Here is a 16345-nt window from a genome sequence, read left to right as displayed (position 1 = left end):
CCACAAACCAAACTGACAAAAGGGTGCAGTGACTCAGAGCTCAAGCCTACTGCTCAAGTAATGCAGTCCTCACGACAACATCGCCGGGGACTCCAGAAACAGAAGGAGCTTTTCACACCTTTCTTCACCACTCCCAGGAAAGAACAAATACCTGTCTTAAGGCAGCTGTCAAGGCTGAATGCATCATCACCTCAGATGCTGCTATATTTATACACAAACACACGGCATTCCCCCACAGTAACACTATCCCACGGATGACGGAAGCTTTCCACCCAGGCAAGGGCATCAGAAGGGCATCAGATAACGTCGGGGATGGTCGGAGTATGTGGAGCAGGTTGGAGGCGTCGGGGACATTGGCATGCCAGGCTTTTTTATGGATCAAAAAAGGGCTGAGGAGGTGGGTGTGGCAAAAGGGGAGTGGCAGGGGCATGGCAATGGCCGCGGTGGGCCCGGCAGCACGGCTGAATATTAGAGACTATTTTAAAGGCCCTCATCTTGGTGGTGTACAGACATTTTTGCATGTTTAAGCCTATTTACTGCAATTCTACAAATTTCTCCATGGAGCTGAGAGAAAATGTTGCCATTTGAAAGCAAATTCTCTCAGATTCTACATACTCTGCCATAGAGCTGAAATCAGTTTTAAAGCTAATTTCCTGCAATTCTAGGCACTGTTTGGACTTAGGCGTCCCAAAAAAATGCTTAGGCTGCCCGCCCAAGGATTTAAAAAAAATCCCTGTGTTAGGCCTCGGGGGGGATTAAAAAAGTTGTATTGTTTCGTATTGTTTTGGCCATAAATCTGATATTAAAGTTGAGTCAACGGGAAATGGAGGCGAGTGTAATCGATGCAGCTTCCTGTGAGAGAACAGAAGGGAACATTGTGAACTTTGGGTCTTTGTTTCCTACTAGAGTAACATATTTTGGTGGATAGATAACAGTTCAGCTATATCAAATATGGCAGTGGAATTTTGCTCTGCCCTGAGTACCTCTGAAATACCCCCTCATGTGCATTTCATCGGTAGGCCTATGATCTCATGAGTCTTCAAGTACCCCCTGTGGAAAGGCCTAGTACCCCTGGTTGGGAACTACTGAGTTAGGGGATTAGTCTTAGATGGGGAGGTAGGGATGCAAAACTCCTGGTAATTTCCCAAACTTTTCAGAAAATGTTCAGAGACTTTAGTTTGGAGAAATGTGAATGTGAGATGGAGATTGTCTACCGTAACTGCGTCGAGAGGTCACGTGTTGCCTACACATGAAATTCAGCAATTACATTTATACAAGCAAGTTATGTTTTCTATTGGATACTTTATTTTTAGTAAATATGGTAAGCTGCTAGCATTGTGATGACTGGTCTAATTTATGAACGAAGTCAGAGAGTGGATATGTCCATTTCATACAACTACACCTAGAAGTCCAGCATCCCGGAGTCGTCTCTTCACTGTTGACACTGTTGACATTGGTGTTTGCAGGTACTATTTAATGAAGCTGCCAGTTGAGGACTTGTGAGGCATCTGTTTCTCAAACTAGACACTCTAATGTACTTGTCCTCTTGCTCAGTTGTGCACCGGGGCCTCCCACTCCTCTTTCTATTCTGGTTAGAGTCAGTTTGCACTGTTCTGTGAAGGGAGTATTACACAGCATTGTACGAGATCGTCAGTTTCTTGGCAATTTCTCACATTGTATAGCCTTCATTTCTCAGAACAAGAATAGACTGATGAGTTTCTGAAGAAAGGTCTTTGTTTCTGGCCATTTTGAGCCTGTAAATCGAACCAACAAATGCTGATGCCCCAGATACTCAACTAGTCTAAAGGCCAGTTTTATTGCTTCTTTAATCAACGCAACAGTTTTCAGCTGTGCTAACATAATTGCAAAAGGGGTTTCTAATGATCAAATAGCCTTTTAAAATGATAAACTTGGATTAGCTAACACAACGTACCATTGGAACACAGGAGTGATGGTTGCTGATAATGTGCCTCTCTACACCTATGTAGACACTCCAATAGAGATCAGCAGATTCCCAGCTACAATAGTCAATTACAACATTAATTTTTTTTATTTTTTTTTTTATGTTATTTTAAAAAGGACAGAAAATGTGCTGTTCTTTAAAAAACAAGGATAATTCTAAGTGACCCCAAACTTTTGAACGGTAGTGTACATATTACCTCAAATACTGTGTACCCCTGCACATTGATTATGTACCGGTACTTCTTGTACATAGGATCTTTTTTTATTTACCATATCCTTTTTTTATTTCGCTTGTGAAAGGCTACCCGAAACGTTTGATCAAAGTTATACAATTTAAAAGACAATGCTACGAAATACTAATTGAGTGTATGTAAAAACTTCTGCTCCACTGGGAATGTAATGAAAGAAATAAAAGCTGAAATAAATCACTCTATTATTCAGAAATTTCACATTCTTAAAATAAGTGGTTATCCTAACTGACCTAAGACAGGGACATTTTACTAGGACTAAATGTTAGGAATTGTGAAAACTGAGTCTAAATGTATTTGGCTAAGGTGTATGTAAACTTCCAACTTCAACTGTATATAATTGGTCCACGGTACCAGCCTTTATCCTGTCTGGGAACGGGATTACGCTAGCAGAACCCATCGCCAACAGCCAGTGAAATTGCAGGGCGCCAAATTCAAACAGAAATCTAATAATTCAAATTTCTCAAACATACAAGTATTAGGCACCATTTTAAAGATACACTTCTCGTTAATCCAACCACAGTGTCCGATTTCAAAAAGGCTTTACAGCGAAAGCAAACCAAACGATTATGTTAGGTCACCACCAAGTCACAGGAAAACACAGCTATTTTTCCAGCCAAAGAGAGGAGTCACAAAAATCAGAAAAAGGGATAAAATTAAATCACTAATCTTTAATGATCTTCATCAAATGACACGCATAGGACTTCATGTTACACAATACATGTGTGTTTTGTTCGATAAAGTGCATATTTATATCCAAAAATCTAATTTTACATTGGCGTGTTATGTTCAGTAGTTCCAAAACATGCAGTGATTTTGCAGAGCCACGTCAATTTACAGAAATACTCATAATAAACATTGATTAAAGATGCATGGAACTTCAGATAAACTTCTCCTTAATGCAACCGGTGTCAGATTTTTTAAAAACTTTACGGAAAAAACATATGACAAACAACCACCAGCTTTCATATATTCTCATGTTCTAAGCAAGGAACTTAAACGTTAGCTTTTTTACATGGCACATATTGCACTTTTACTTTCTTCTCCAACACTGTGTTTTTGCATTATTTAAACCAAATTGAACATGTTTCATTATTTATTTGAGACCAAATTGATTTTATCTATGTATTAGATTAAGTTCAAATAAGTGTTCAATTCAGTATTGTTGCAAATGTCATTATTACAAATAAACAAATAGATTAAAAAATATATATATAAAAAAGAAGCTTTTTTTTGGTCCGCCAATAAATCAATATCAGCATTGAACAATCATAATCCATTGCCCTCTAGTCTGAATACTTTCCAAAGGCACTGTACATGGTGTAATTTACTAATGGTCCTTAACTAGCCCCATAGGGATATTGAATATCAAACCAAATTGAACACGGGCATTACAATCGGGTCAAGTGCAGCTGAGATCTGAATGATTACTTGGGTGCTGCAAGATGTGGGCATGTGGGTCGGATTAAAATAAACCCAACCCAAGGAAAACTGTTACGGTATCACTTCATTCCGCGATACCATTTTTCTATCATCTCGCAAATCTTTGTTTTGGACAAGACGGACATTGTGACCAAAATGATCCTATTTACACTTTATAGTCAATTTTGACACTATAATAAATGTGTAGGCCATTTTCAAAACGAGAAGTTGCTTTATAGGATAAGTTTCTTTTTAAAGGGGCAGTTGAACATTTCTCTCACTAAGTGAATCAAATATCTGAGGGTACATTGTGCTGGACTAAGCATGGATCACCCTAAAAACCTTTTATTCATGAATTTTGTCATTATTTATCATTGAAACACTATTACTCAAAATACTTTAATTGTGCTCAAAAAATTATTTTTGTAAATGTGCTCCTTGTGCCCTGCACACACAAACAAAGTCTGAACCGTGACAAAGACCAACACAATAAACAGGGCACAACTCAAAAACATGAAATACCAAGAGACTAAGGGAGGGTTTGTACAGAGGGAAGACATGAAACCTGAGATGAGGAGAGAAAGTTAACAGTTGATAGATGACATTAGGGATGTCCTGCTTGAGGAGAAAGGCAGCCGTTCACACTTCATGCTATTATATAAAAGGTAAGAGGGTAACAAGGTCTCCACACACACACACACACACAGATGTGGAAAACTCTACAGTTTGAAATATTATGCTGAGTCATCATTTTAGGAGGATACATGAAACAGCGAAGGTGAGGCACAAAATGATTTGTAGTGACATTTCCTACAGAGAAAACTGCAAATAAGCTATGAGAGAAGTCATGAAGTCTGCAGACAAGATGAAAGGCAGTGGCACTACAAAACCTTTTTTGGGAGCGCAAAGCAGCCAATTGAGGTGGATTTAATGAAGAGGTCCAACTGCATTATCTCTAGTTTAATATACATAAACTACTACGCTCAATCGTTTAACTTTCAGTGTTTGTCACTACATTACTACATCATTTAGTTATTTGATTTAGAATTTTAGGACACTTTTAGGTATCAAAAAATATTTTTGAATAATTATTTGATAAAATATTGATTTTGCCCATTACTACTAAAGCCCATAGAAACGCATGAAAAACGGCCTCCCGGGTGGCGCAGTGGTTAAGGGCGCTGTACTGTCATCTGTACTGCAGCGCCAGCTGTGCCATCAGAGTCCCTGGGTTCGCGCCCAGGCTCTGTCGTAACCGGCTGCGACCGGGAGGTCCGTGGGGCGACGCACAATTGGCCTAGCGTCGTCCGGGTTAGGGAGGGCTTGGTCGGTAGGGATGTCCTTGTCTCATCGCGCACCAGCGACTCCTGTGGCGGGCCGGGCGCAGTGCGTGCTAACCAAGGTTGCCAGGTACACAGTGTTTCCTCCGACACATTGGTGCGGCTGGCTTCCGGGTTGGATGCGCGCTGTGTTAAGAAGCAGTGCGGCTTGGTTGGGTTGTGTATTGGAGGACGCATGACTTTCAACCTTTGTCTCTCCCGAGCCCGTACGAGAGTTGTAGCGTTGAGACAAGATAGTAGCTACTACAACAATTGGATACAAAAAAAAAGAACGCATGAAAAACACATAAAAATGGTAAATGGCAAAAAGGACAGTCCAAAAATAAGTGTCTGTCCTAAATCTAGGAGATTACACATTATCGTCGTGTTCGTGCTATTAGTATGTAGCCAAAACGGTTCGGACACTACCAAACAGAAGTTGGCACATCAACATTACTGAGTTCAGAAGAGTTTCCTGACACTTGTGGGGGTCGTAGAGCAAAACGGAGAATACCATTGTGTGTGAGAGTCTCCTCATTTCATAGACTGGTCATAATGGTTGAGGCCAAACCATTCGGTTGCTACAGATGTTTTTGTGAGAATACCGTTTTTTCGGGATGTCTCATGGTCTGACAAACACTGCTCTAGCTCTGCCACCTTTCACCGCAGATGCGGAAGTCTTGGATTGAGGACTTCGGTGCAATGAGACCGTTCCAATGCAACAACAAAAAATCAGATCTCTAGCTTAAATTGACAGATTTTGATAGGGATTGTTATGTAATTTAGATTGATGCACAGGTAGTTCTATTAAGATTAAATACCATAAACTAAATGTGATTTCTGTCTTTCTGAGAGACTCTGGATGGTGGAACCAAAGAGATGAAGCAGAGCGTGTAACCATGGCAACCTCCTGGCAAAACAACAACACTGTTATTTTGTTCAACAGGTAGAATACATGATCCCAAGTTCACAGAATTAATGAATACATCGTAGAGATCCTATAAAATTACTAGAGGGGCTATGTCATAAACCCTCAAAGTTCCAGAATTAGGTGAAAATGGCAGCCATTTTGGTCAGGGAGAAACCAGTGTAATTGGAATGAATGGCAGTGCAGGCATATTCCGATCAGAAATTGTGCAGTAAAATCCTTTCATCAACTGATTTCAGCCAGTGTATGGCTGTGGATTGACTGCATTGTTTGGATGGAATTCTGGCATATTGGCAGTTAATTTGAAACATTTATGGAATAATTCCTCTAAAACTGTCTGGCTGGCTAGCTAACAGACATACGGTGCAGATACATACTTCAAATTCCTTATTTTACACAATATCTTATCACAGCACTGGCAAACCATAGTTGACCAACTCCCTGACCAAAATTGCTGACCTTTATCCTATCATAAGAAGGTTCATGTCCATTATAGTATTCTAATTCCTAATTATACGGAACACATACTGTATTGTCTATGTTGTGAGCAACAGACATTTATCTCAACCCCCCCACCCCACCCCAAAGAAACACTCACATTGAACTGCACAAGACATGAGTCCACTAAGTAAGTGTGTGTGTGTGTGTGTGTATCCTGAAATCTGAAGCCAGTCACCGTTGTCTTACACAAGAATGTGTATGCAAAACTAGAAACCCAACGATGGCGCTGGAGAAAAGGAAGAGATACTTCAAGACCACAAAATGACTCAACGAACACTCAAAATGACAAGAGAAACCAAAACGACCTCAGCACTAAGGAAGCGAGAGAGAAACACTCCCCGGTTGTTTTGAGCCAGTGAAAGTGCCAAGGAAGGATTAGGAGACGGCTGTGTAGTTTGAGAAATGTTTGCAGAGCATTTGGGAAGTGTATAATAATAACGCGAGGAGCAGAGAGAACGAGTTGAGTTCCGTCCTGTGAGTCCACAGAATAAAAAAAATAGGACCTCTATGGGTGTGTGTTGATTTCAGGCCCCAGGTGCTTGGCAGACAACGCAAACCTTGTGTTCGTCCTGAGAAAAACTCAATTAAAGCACTCAAGAAAGGCTCACTACAAAAACGCTACTACCTACGGCCACAATCACAATCAACACTTTATTGTAGTGACGACACAGTAGTCACAGGGTTTCCGTTAGAAGGTAATAGCCGGCTTTCGGCTGGTAAAAAAAAGGTAAAAGCTGATATTGGGGGGGGAGCCCATTGCGAAATAATGCATTTTAGCCTAATAATGAAATACCAGTTGATGTAGTGCGAGAGCTGCCAAAAACAGCTCAAACAGGTGTTTGTTTCTGCTGGAGTGAAACGTGCTTTAATAAGCCCAAACAGTGTGCAACATTCTTTAAAGAAATCACGTGTAAAAAAAAATACTTTAAAAAAAACAATGGCCACAATTATAAAGGAAACATTTAATTGTTAGAATCCAGAACATTTTACTGCATGTCTTACCTTGCTTCAAAGTAGCCTAGCCAAAATCCAACCAAACGTGCAGGATTTTATTTTCGAAAAACGTACATATGCCATTGAAACCATTAGCCGTTTCCTCTCATGTTCTATTAGTTTTCAAATAAATATATTTATTTAATTGTCCAGTAGCCAAAAGCACAATCCTAGTCATATTAGCAACCCACCATGGTAGTTGTTGTATATTTACCCTCTTTCAAAATGTTGAATGGATATTTTCATCTCTGTCACATGAAACCGCTCACAAGGATATTTCCCCACTAATTCGATTATGAAACAAACATTCGCGCGTAGCCTTCTGCGCATTGCTGCGCTTATAACTTCAAGAATAGTTTACCCCTAAAAAATAAATATTGTTTAGCACCATTTTTACATACTGATCTGTTGCATGAGCCTCATTGCTTTTTTTTCATGTTGGATGTAGGCATGTTGTATGAATTTTGGATCTATCATCCCACAACTGTCCCAGGGTCTGTTTGGAATAGACTACTTCTTTCTTGCACAGAGCAACAAGCTGACCAATAAAATAGGTCAACTTTTCTATATTGGGGAAGTAGATTGACATAGACACGTTATATGACTGGAAACCTTAGCAGAATATTTTTTTAATACAACAAAAATGACAGGGTAGCCAACTCTGCTGACACTGACAAACATATCAATAAAAACTATTTTGTGTGATCATTTATTAGGCCTTGGAAAAATGGGAGACAAATACCACGACGGTAATCTAACCTGGAATCAAATCAAATGTTATTTGTCACATGCAACGAATACAACAGGTGTAGAGACCATACAGTGAAATGATTACTTACAAGCCCTTAATCAACAATGCAGATAAGAAAAATACCTACAAAAAAAAAGAAATAAACAAATAATTAAAGAGCAGCAGTAAAATAACAATAGCGAGACTATATACAGGTGGTAGCGGTACAGAGTCAATGTGCGGAGGTACTGGTTAGTCGAGTTAATATATGTGGGTAGAGTTATTAAAGTAACTTATGCATAGATAATAACAGAGAGTATCAGCAGTGTAAGGGGGGAGGGCAATGCAAGCAGTCTGGGTAGCCATTTGATTAGATGTTCAGCAGTCTTATGGCTTGGGGGTAGAAGCTGTTTAGAAGCCTCTTGGACCTAGACTTGGCGCTCTGGTACCGCTTGCCATGCGGAAGCAGAGAGAACAGCCTTTGCCAATTTTTGGGGCATTCCTCTGACACCGCCTGGTATAGAGGTCCTGGATGGTAGAAAGCTTGGCCACAGTGATCTACTGGGCCGTTCGCACAACCCTCTTTAGTGCCTTGTGGTCGGAGGCTGAGCAGTTTCCATACCAGGCAGTGATGCAACCAGGATGCTCTCGATGTTGCAGCTGTAGAACCTTTTGAGGATCTGAGGTTTGGAACATTATAGTTTGTTGGTGATATGGACACCAAGGAACTTGAAGTTCTCAACCTGCTCCACTACAGCCCCATCGATGAGAATGTGGCGTGCTCGGTCCTCCTTTTCCTGTAGTCCACAATCATCTCCTTAGTCTTGACCACGTTGAGGGAGAGGTTGTTGTCCTGACACCACACGGCCAGGTCTCTGACCTCGTCCCTATAGGCTGTCTCGTCGTTGTCAACAGCTTACCACTGTTGTGTCATCGGCAAACTTAACGATGGTGATGGAGTCGTGCCTGACCGTGCAGTCATGAGTGAACAGGGAGTACAGGAAGAGGAAAGTAAAAAACAGTAAATATGCACACTCATATGACCGATCTCCGCTGGTGCCAATACTTTTTGCTCAATTAAGTTGAGAATTTTGATAATGACAAGACTCCAGTCTGTCTTCTCATTTGTTTTCCAAACTGTTTTTCCATTTCTGACTGTAGGCTATGCGATTTAAAACAATCCACAGCTTCTTTGATCCGCTGTGGTCAAATCATGCTTTCTGGTGTAGTAGCCTATTTTGAATGATTTAATTTATTTCTGTATAGACAGGAGTACACTAATTTGGCTATACAATTTTGGCATTTTAATGCAATTTCCAGTAAGAATTATGCACACCGTTGCATTCGAGCTGCATGTTCTGTTAAGATGAAATACCATAAACTAAATGTGATTTCTGTCATTCTGAGAACCGTAGGTGGACGCCCTAATCAGGTCACGAAACCAATGCATATGGGTCTGGTAAATGTCTGAAATGTCCTGTAAATAAAAGATGCTGCCGGTCAATTGTCCGGCGCCACTTTTTCCAAATGGAAACCCTGAGTAGCCATCAATATCATGGACATTAGGTGATCCGGAGAAGGTATAGATGTGTGTGTGTGTGTGTGTGTGTGTGTGTGTCTGAAGAGGATCAACAAGGTGTAGTAAACACACTTTTTTTTTTGGTGGAGGTACAGCAATCATGTGCCTCTCCCTGGCCCAGGAAAAGGCCCCGGGGGGAAAAAACAAACAAATAAAAAACATTTCACCCACACACAGACCGGCCTTTTAAAACAAGCACCCTGGAGTCTGGGGCGGGAACCCAGTACATGAATGAATAGATTAGAAATAAGACCCTGCAAAGACTGCGATTGATGCTCCACTTGAAGCATCAATTTAAATTCAGTGGAGTCATTGGACTGTCTGATGGTCGAAGCAGCAGATGACTTGTGACCCACTTCTTGGACCGAGACAATGTCATTGTGGCAAGAAATGTAATGCCAATAAAACGATAGTACACCTCTCAACTCTTTGTATCTACAGCTCTGGATGGTAATAGTCGTTCCCTATATATGCTTGATGTCCTGTTTAAGTTGTGCGAACGTCGATGAACTGAGCTAGCATAGCAATAAAGCAAACACTCACAGTAAGAACAAGTTCCCCTTGGAAATATATCTGACCCTGAATCAATAGTTTGGGGAAGCCACTACCTACTCAGTTCTGTTCTTCTCATCTCATGCTTAGTCAATCAGCTCAGTACTGGGGTCAGAGAAACAACCTGAAGCCGATGGCTGCCATTCATTTCTTTAGGTTAGCACTCCATCTGGTGGCCAGGATGCAGACCAGCACTTGTTCACTCCACCTCATGGAAATGGACTGGTGTAAGAAATAAAGTGAAGACTCTTAACACACCCGTCTAATGCTTTGAAATCTATGAGGGGACAGGGAACATGTACACTAAGTAAAAGGAAGGGAAAGGGAATTAGGTTAATAATCAGACCCCAGCTCAGAACCTTTCACCCCCTCAGTGTGCCCTCATTCGTTTGGACTCACATTGAATTTACAACTCACAGTGCTGTTACAGGTCATTAAAAAAAACAGACTTACTCCATGGGGATTCTGAACTGCACTGTGTCCTGAGGCTGCTCCTTCCCTGGTCGGACCAGAGTCAGGGAGAATGGCGGCCGGAAGATCCTCAGTTGGGGGTTCCCGATCTGGTACAGCGGGTATCTGTATGGAAAACAGGAGACTGGGTTGAAGGAGAGTCCAAGCACGCTTTCCCAGACCCCTACTCATGGACTAAATATAGATGATCAATGGAAAGTGTTTTTAGTCCAAGAACCGTTTTAATAATCTGGCTCCAGGAAACTGGAGCCAAACAGTTTACAATCAATGCTTATTTTACACTTTTTGTGGCTATAGCAATGCTTTTGGCCAACACAGTCTTCTGAACATTACAGATTAACAGTGAGAGTAGAAAGTGAGCAGGTGCAGTCAGTACAATATAGGGAAGGAGACTAAAGTCATTGGACCCATGTAAATGGGGTGCATTTCAATAGTCCTGGTCCTCCGCTCTTCTCCAGACAGGTGAAAATGTGTCAGATTCTCTAGCTTTCTAGTTAAAGAAAGTCTGTTCAATCAAATTTGCCAATATCAAATAAAAAAATATTTGTATCACAAGTAATTTTAACTAGCCAACTGTCCCTTAGTCCGATTACTCATCCACATCAAACTAGCTTTTCTTCTCCACAATGAATCTGGGTTTGCTGCTCGGTGGACATCTCTGAAGCCTCTGAGCATATATCAATCCTGCTATAGAACTCATTGCGGCTAGCCTAAAGATTACGACCTTACAGTCAACGTAAATACATGTTGTGCCATCTGTTGAGGGCTTTATAAACACACTTGATTAATTGATTTTCCCTCACGCTATCAGCAGGTTACAGGAAGTTGATCCGGATGAAAAGTGTGCCCAAAGTAAACTGCCTGCTACTCAGGCCCAGATGCTAGGATATGAATATAATTGGTAGATTTGGATAGAAAACACCAAAGTTTCCAAAACTGTTAAAATAATATGAGTATTATACAGAACTGATTTTGCAGGCGAAAACCTGAGAAAAAAATCCATCCAGGAAGTGAGATTTTTTTTTATGTGTGTAGTTTTCTATTGCATGCCATTACAGTATCCATTGACTTAGGACACTAATTGCACTTCCTATGGCTTCCACGAGATGCCAACAGTCTTTAGAAATTGTATTCTGAAAAATGGAGGGCGTAAGACCACTCTGAATGAGTGGACACTGTCGTGTCCCATGCGCACGAACGAGAGCGCACCTTTCTTGGTTACCTTTTATATTGAGGACGTTATTGTCCGGTTGAAATATTATCGATTATTTAGGCTAAAAAAACTACCTGAGGATTGATAATAAACATTGTTCGAAATGTTTCTACGAACTTTACGGATACTATTTAGATTTTTCGTCTGCCTGTTGTGACTGCGTTTGAGCCTGTGGATTACTGAACAAAACAGAGGTTTTTGGATATAAACAGGGACTTTATCGAACAAAACAAACATTTATTGAGTAAATGGGAGTCTTGTGAGTGCAACCATATGAAGATCTTCAAAGGTAAGTGATTACATTTGATTTCTATTTCTGACTTGTGTAACTCCTCTACTTGGCTGGTAACTGTTTGTAATGATTTGTCTGCTGGGCGCTGTTCTCACATAATCGCATGATATGCTTTCGCCGTGAAGCCTTTTAGAAATCTGACACCGTGGTTGGATTAACAAGAAATTAATCTTTAAACCGATGTATAACACTTACAAGTTTAATTCATTTTTATAATGAGTATTTGTTTTTTTGAATTTGGCGTTCTGCAATTTCACTGGATGTTGGGCAGGTGGGACGCTACAGTCCCACATACCCTAGTGAGGTTAAGACCTTTTATTGCACTCACAATAGCACCTTTGGCAGTGATTACAGCCTCAAGTCTTATTTGGCATGATGCTACATGCTTGGCACACCTGTATCTGGGGTTACAGGTGTGCCAAGCCCTTCTTCTCTGCAGATCCTCTCAAACACTGTCAGGTTGGATGGGGGGGGGGGGGGGGTCACAGCACAGATACTTTCAGGTCTCTCCAGATATGTTCGATCTGGTTCAAGTCCAGGATCTGGCTGGGCCACTCAAGGACATTCAGAGACTTGTCCCAAAGCCACTCCTGCGTTGTCTTGGCTGTGTGCTTAGGTGAACCTTCGCCCCAGTCAGAGGTCATGAGCTCTCTGGAGCAGGTTTTCATCAAGGATATCTCTGTACTTTAGTCAGTTCATCTTTCCCTTGATCCCGACTCGTCTCCCAGTCCCTGCCGCTGAAAGACATCCCAACAGCATGATGCTGTTACCACCATGCCTTTTACTGAGATGTGTCGTCCGTCTGGCCACTCCACTATCAATGCCTGATTGGTGGAGTGCTGCAGAGATGGTTGTCCTTCTGGAAAGTTCTCCCAACTCCACAGAGGAACTCCAGAGCTCTGTCAGAGTGACCATCGGGTTCTGGGTCACCTCCCTGACCAAGGCCCTTCTCCCCAGTTTGCTCAGTTTGCCCAGCTTTAGGAAGAGTCTTGGTCGTTCCAAATTTCTTCCATTTAAGAATGATGTAGGTGTCTGTGTTCTTGGGGACCTTCAATGATGCAGACATTTTTTTTGTACCCTTCCCCAGATCTGTGCCTTGTGGGACCTTATATAGACAGGTGTGTGTGTCTTTCCAAACCATGTCCAATCAATTGAATTTACCACAGGTGGACTCCAATCAAGTTGTAGAAAAAGCTCAAGAATGATCAATGGAAACAGGATACACAAGCTCAATTTTGAGTCTCATAGCAAAGGGAGCATTCAAATTGCTATCAATAAAATACAATTGTGTTCGTTGTCCGTAGCTTATGGCTGCCCATAGCATAACCCCACCACTACATGTTCATAATATTGACATCAGCAAACCGCTCGCCCACACGACGCCATACATGCGTTCTGCCATCTTCCCGGTACAAATGAAACCAGAATTCATCCATGAAAATCACACTTCTCCAGCATGCCAGTGGCCATATAAAATGAGCATTTGCCCACTGAAAGCGATTACGACGTCGAACTAAAGTCAGGTCAAAACCCTGGTGAGGATGACAATCATGCAGATGAGCTTCCCTGAGACAGGTGCTGACAGTTTGGGCAGAAATTATTTGGTTGTGCAAACCAGTTTAATCAGCTGTCCGGGTGACTGGTCTCAAACAATCCTGCAGGTGAAGACGCCGGATGTGGAGGTCTTGGGTTGGCATGGTTACATGTGTTCTGCAGTTGTGAGGCCGGTTGGATATACTGCCAAATTCTCTAAAACAATGTTGGAGAAGGCTTATTGTAAAGAAATGAACATTCAATTATCTGGCAACAGCTCTGGTGGACATTCCTGTAGTCAGTATTCCAATTACACATGCCCTCAAAAACATCTGTAGTGTTGTGTGAAAAAAGTGCACATTTTAGAGTGGCATTTTATTGTCCCCAACACAAGCTGCACCTGTGTAATGATCATGCGGTTTAATCAGCTTACTGATATGCAACTAGGATTGCAAAAGGTCAGAAATTTTCCATGGGAAGTTAAGCCTGGGAATTTGGGGAATTTCACTTAAAATTCATCAAAAAAGATAGCTTATAACAGTGAACCTTTTTTGTGGGATACACATAAGGCCATTCTAGGTCTTGTGGCATATTTTGGTTAAACAATCCCCAATTCAATGGAATTGCAACCCTCAGCATGCACAGTGCAATCTTCCATCAAATGTGCAGTGGACTCTTCCATCAAATGTACAGATGATTCTCAAGATCTTGCACACTAATGAGATGCTAGAGCCCACACTACTAAGCTGTCTGAGCCAAGGACTACATGCTTTCTGGTAAATTGTGATTACAATCAAATTTTATGTCACATGTGCCGAATAGACATTACAGTGAAATGCTTACAAGCCCTTGACCAAAATGCAGTTAAGAAAAAACCTAAAATACCAATACTAGTTGGGGTGAATATATTTTCTAGGACATAAAAAAAATCATGTAACTAGTAAATATTAGCCTACAGAAAAGTGTGTTCAAATAATTTCTAACTTGTTATCTTCTTATGGCTGCAGGGGCAGTATTGAGTAGCTTGGATGAAAGGTGCCCAGAGTAAACTGCCTGCTCTTCAGTCATAGTTGCTAATATATGCATATTATTATTAGTATTGGATGGAAAACACTCTGAAGTTTCTAAAACTGTTTGAATTATGTCTGTGAGTATAACAGAACTCATATGGTAGGCAAAAACCTGAGAAGTTCCACTTCCTGTTTGGATTTTTTCTGAGGCTGGTAGATTTTCAAACAAGCTCCCATTGAAATTACAGCGATATATGGATGAGTTGTCACTTCCTACAGCTTCCACTAGATGTCAACAGTCAATAGAACTTTGTTTGATGACTCTGATGTGAAGCGGGTCCGAAGGAGAAAGGAATAGGTAACCACTGCCATGATGTGACCATGAGGTGACCATGCGCGTTCACGTGAGAGGCAGCTCCGTTCCATCGCTCATTTGAAGTCTATGTAATTCTCCAGTTGGAAAGTTATTCGAGATGTATGTTAACCTGTTGAACCTATGGGGGCGCTGTGTCATTATTGGATAAAAAGACGTGCCCGTTTTAAGCGCAATATTTTGTCACGAAAAGATGCTCGACTATGCATGGAATTGACAGCCTTGGAAAGACAACTCTGACGTCTCCAAAACTGCAAAGATATTATCTGTGCGTGCCCCAGAACTAATGCAACAGGCGAAACCAAGATGAAGTTTCATACAGGAAATGCCCCAGATTCTGAAGGCGCTGTGTTCCAATGTCTCCTTATATGGCTGTGAATGCGCCAGGAATGAGCCCGTGCTTTCTGTCTATTCCCTGAGGTGTCTGCAGCATTGTGACGTGTTTGTAGGCATATCATTGGAAGATTGACCATAAGAGACTACATTTACCTGGTGTCCCGCCCGGTGTCCTGTGTGCGTAATCTGTAGGTCCATGCGCGTTCCATTTCTTCAGAACAGAAAGTAAAATGCCACGATGGATTTTATCGTCGATAGATATGTGAAAAACACCTTGAGGATTGATTCTAAACATCGGTTTGCCATGTTTCTGTCGATATTATGGAGTTAATTTGGAAAAAAGTTGGCGTTTTAATGACTTATTATTATTTTTTCCTTACCCAAACGCAATGAACAAAACGGAGCGATTAGTCGACACAAATAATATTTTTTGTAAAAACGGAACATTTGCTATCTAACAGAGTCTCCTCATTGAAAACATCTGAAGTTCTTCAAAGGTAAATGATTTTATTTGAATGCTTTTATGGTTTTTGTGGAAAATGTTGCATGCTGAATGCTAATGCTAAATGGTACGTTAGCCATCATTACTGTTACACAAATGCTTTTTTGCAATGGTTGAGAAGCATATTTTGAAAATCTGAGATGACAGAGTTGTTAACAAAAGGCTAAGCTTGAGAGCAAATAGATTCATTTCATTTGCGATTTTCATGAATAGTTAACGTTGCGTTATGGTAATGAGCTTGAGGCTGTAGTCACGATACCGGATCCGGGATGGCTCGACGCAAGAAGTTAACAACATTCTTAAGATTGATTCAATACATCGTTTGACATGTTTCTACTGACTGTTACGGAACTTTTGGTCATAGTGGACGCGCTTTGTGAC

General features: G+C 41.1%; 1 protein-coding gene across 2 annotated transcripts in view; it reads right to left on the bottom strand.

The window, feature by feature from the left end:
- Positions 1–16345, bottom strand: part of mrpl23 (mitochondrial ribosomal protein L23) — a 144929-nt gene that overhangs the window by 105080 nt on the left and 23504 nt on the right. For both annotated transcript variants that reach the window (XM_029668814.2, XM_029668815.2), the window contains exon 2: positions 10688–10810. In XM_029668814.2, the coding sequence (XP_029524674.1) occupies positions 10688–10810 (123 nt within the window). The remainder of the gene's footprint in view (positions 1–10687; positions 10811–16345) is intronic.

This window comes from Oncorhynchus nerka, linkage group LG9a, assembly GCF_034236695.1.
Source record: "Oncorhynchus nerka isolate Pitt River linkage group LG9a, Oner_Uvic_2.0, whole genome shotgun sequence".
Taxonomy (NCBI): domain Eukaryota; kingdom Metazoa; phylum Chordata; class Actinopteri; order Salmoniformes; family Salmonidae; genus Oncorhynchus; species Oncorhynchus nerka.
This window is presented reverse-complemented; position numbering and strand designations above follow the sequence as displayed.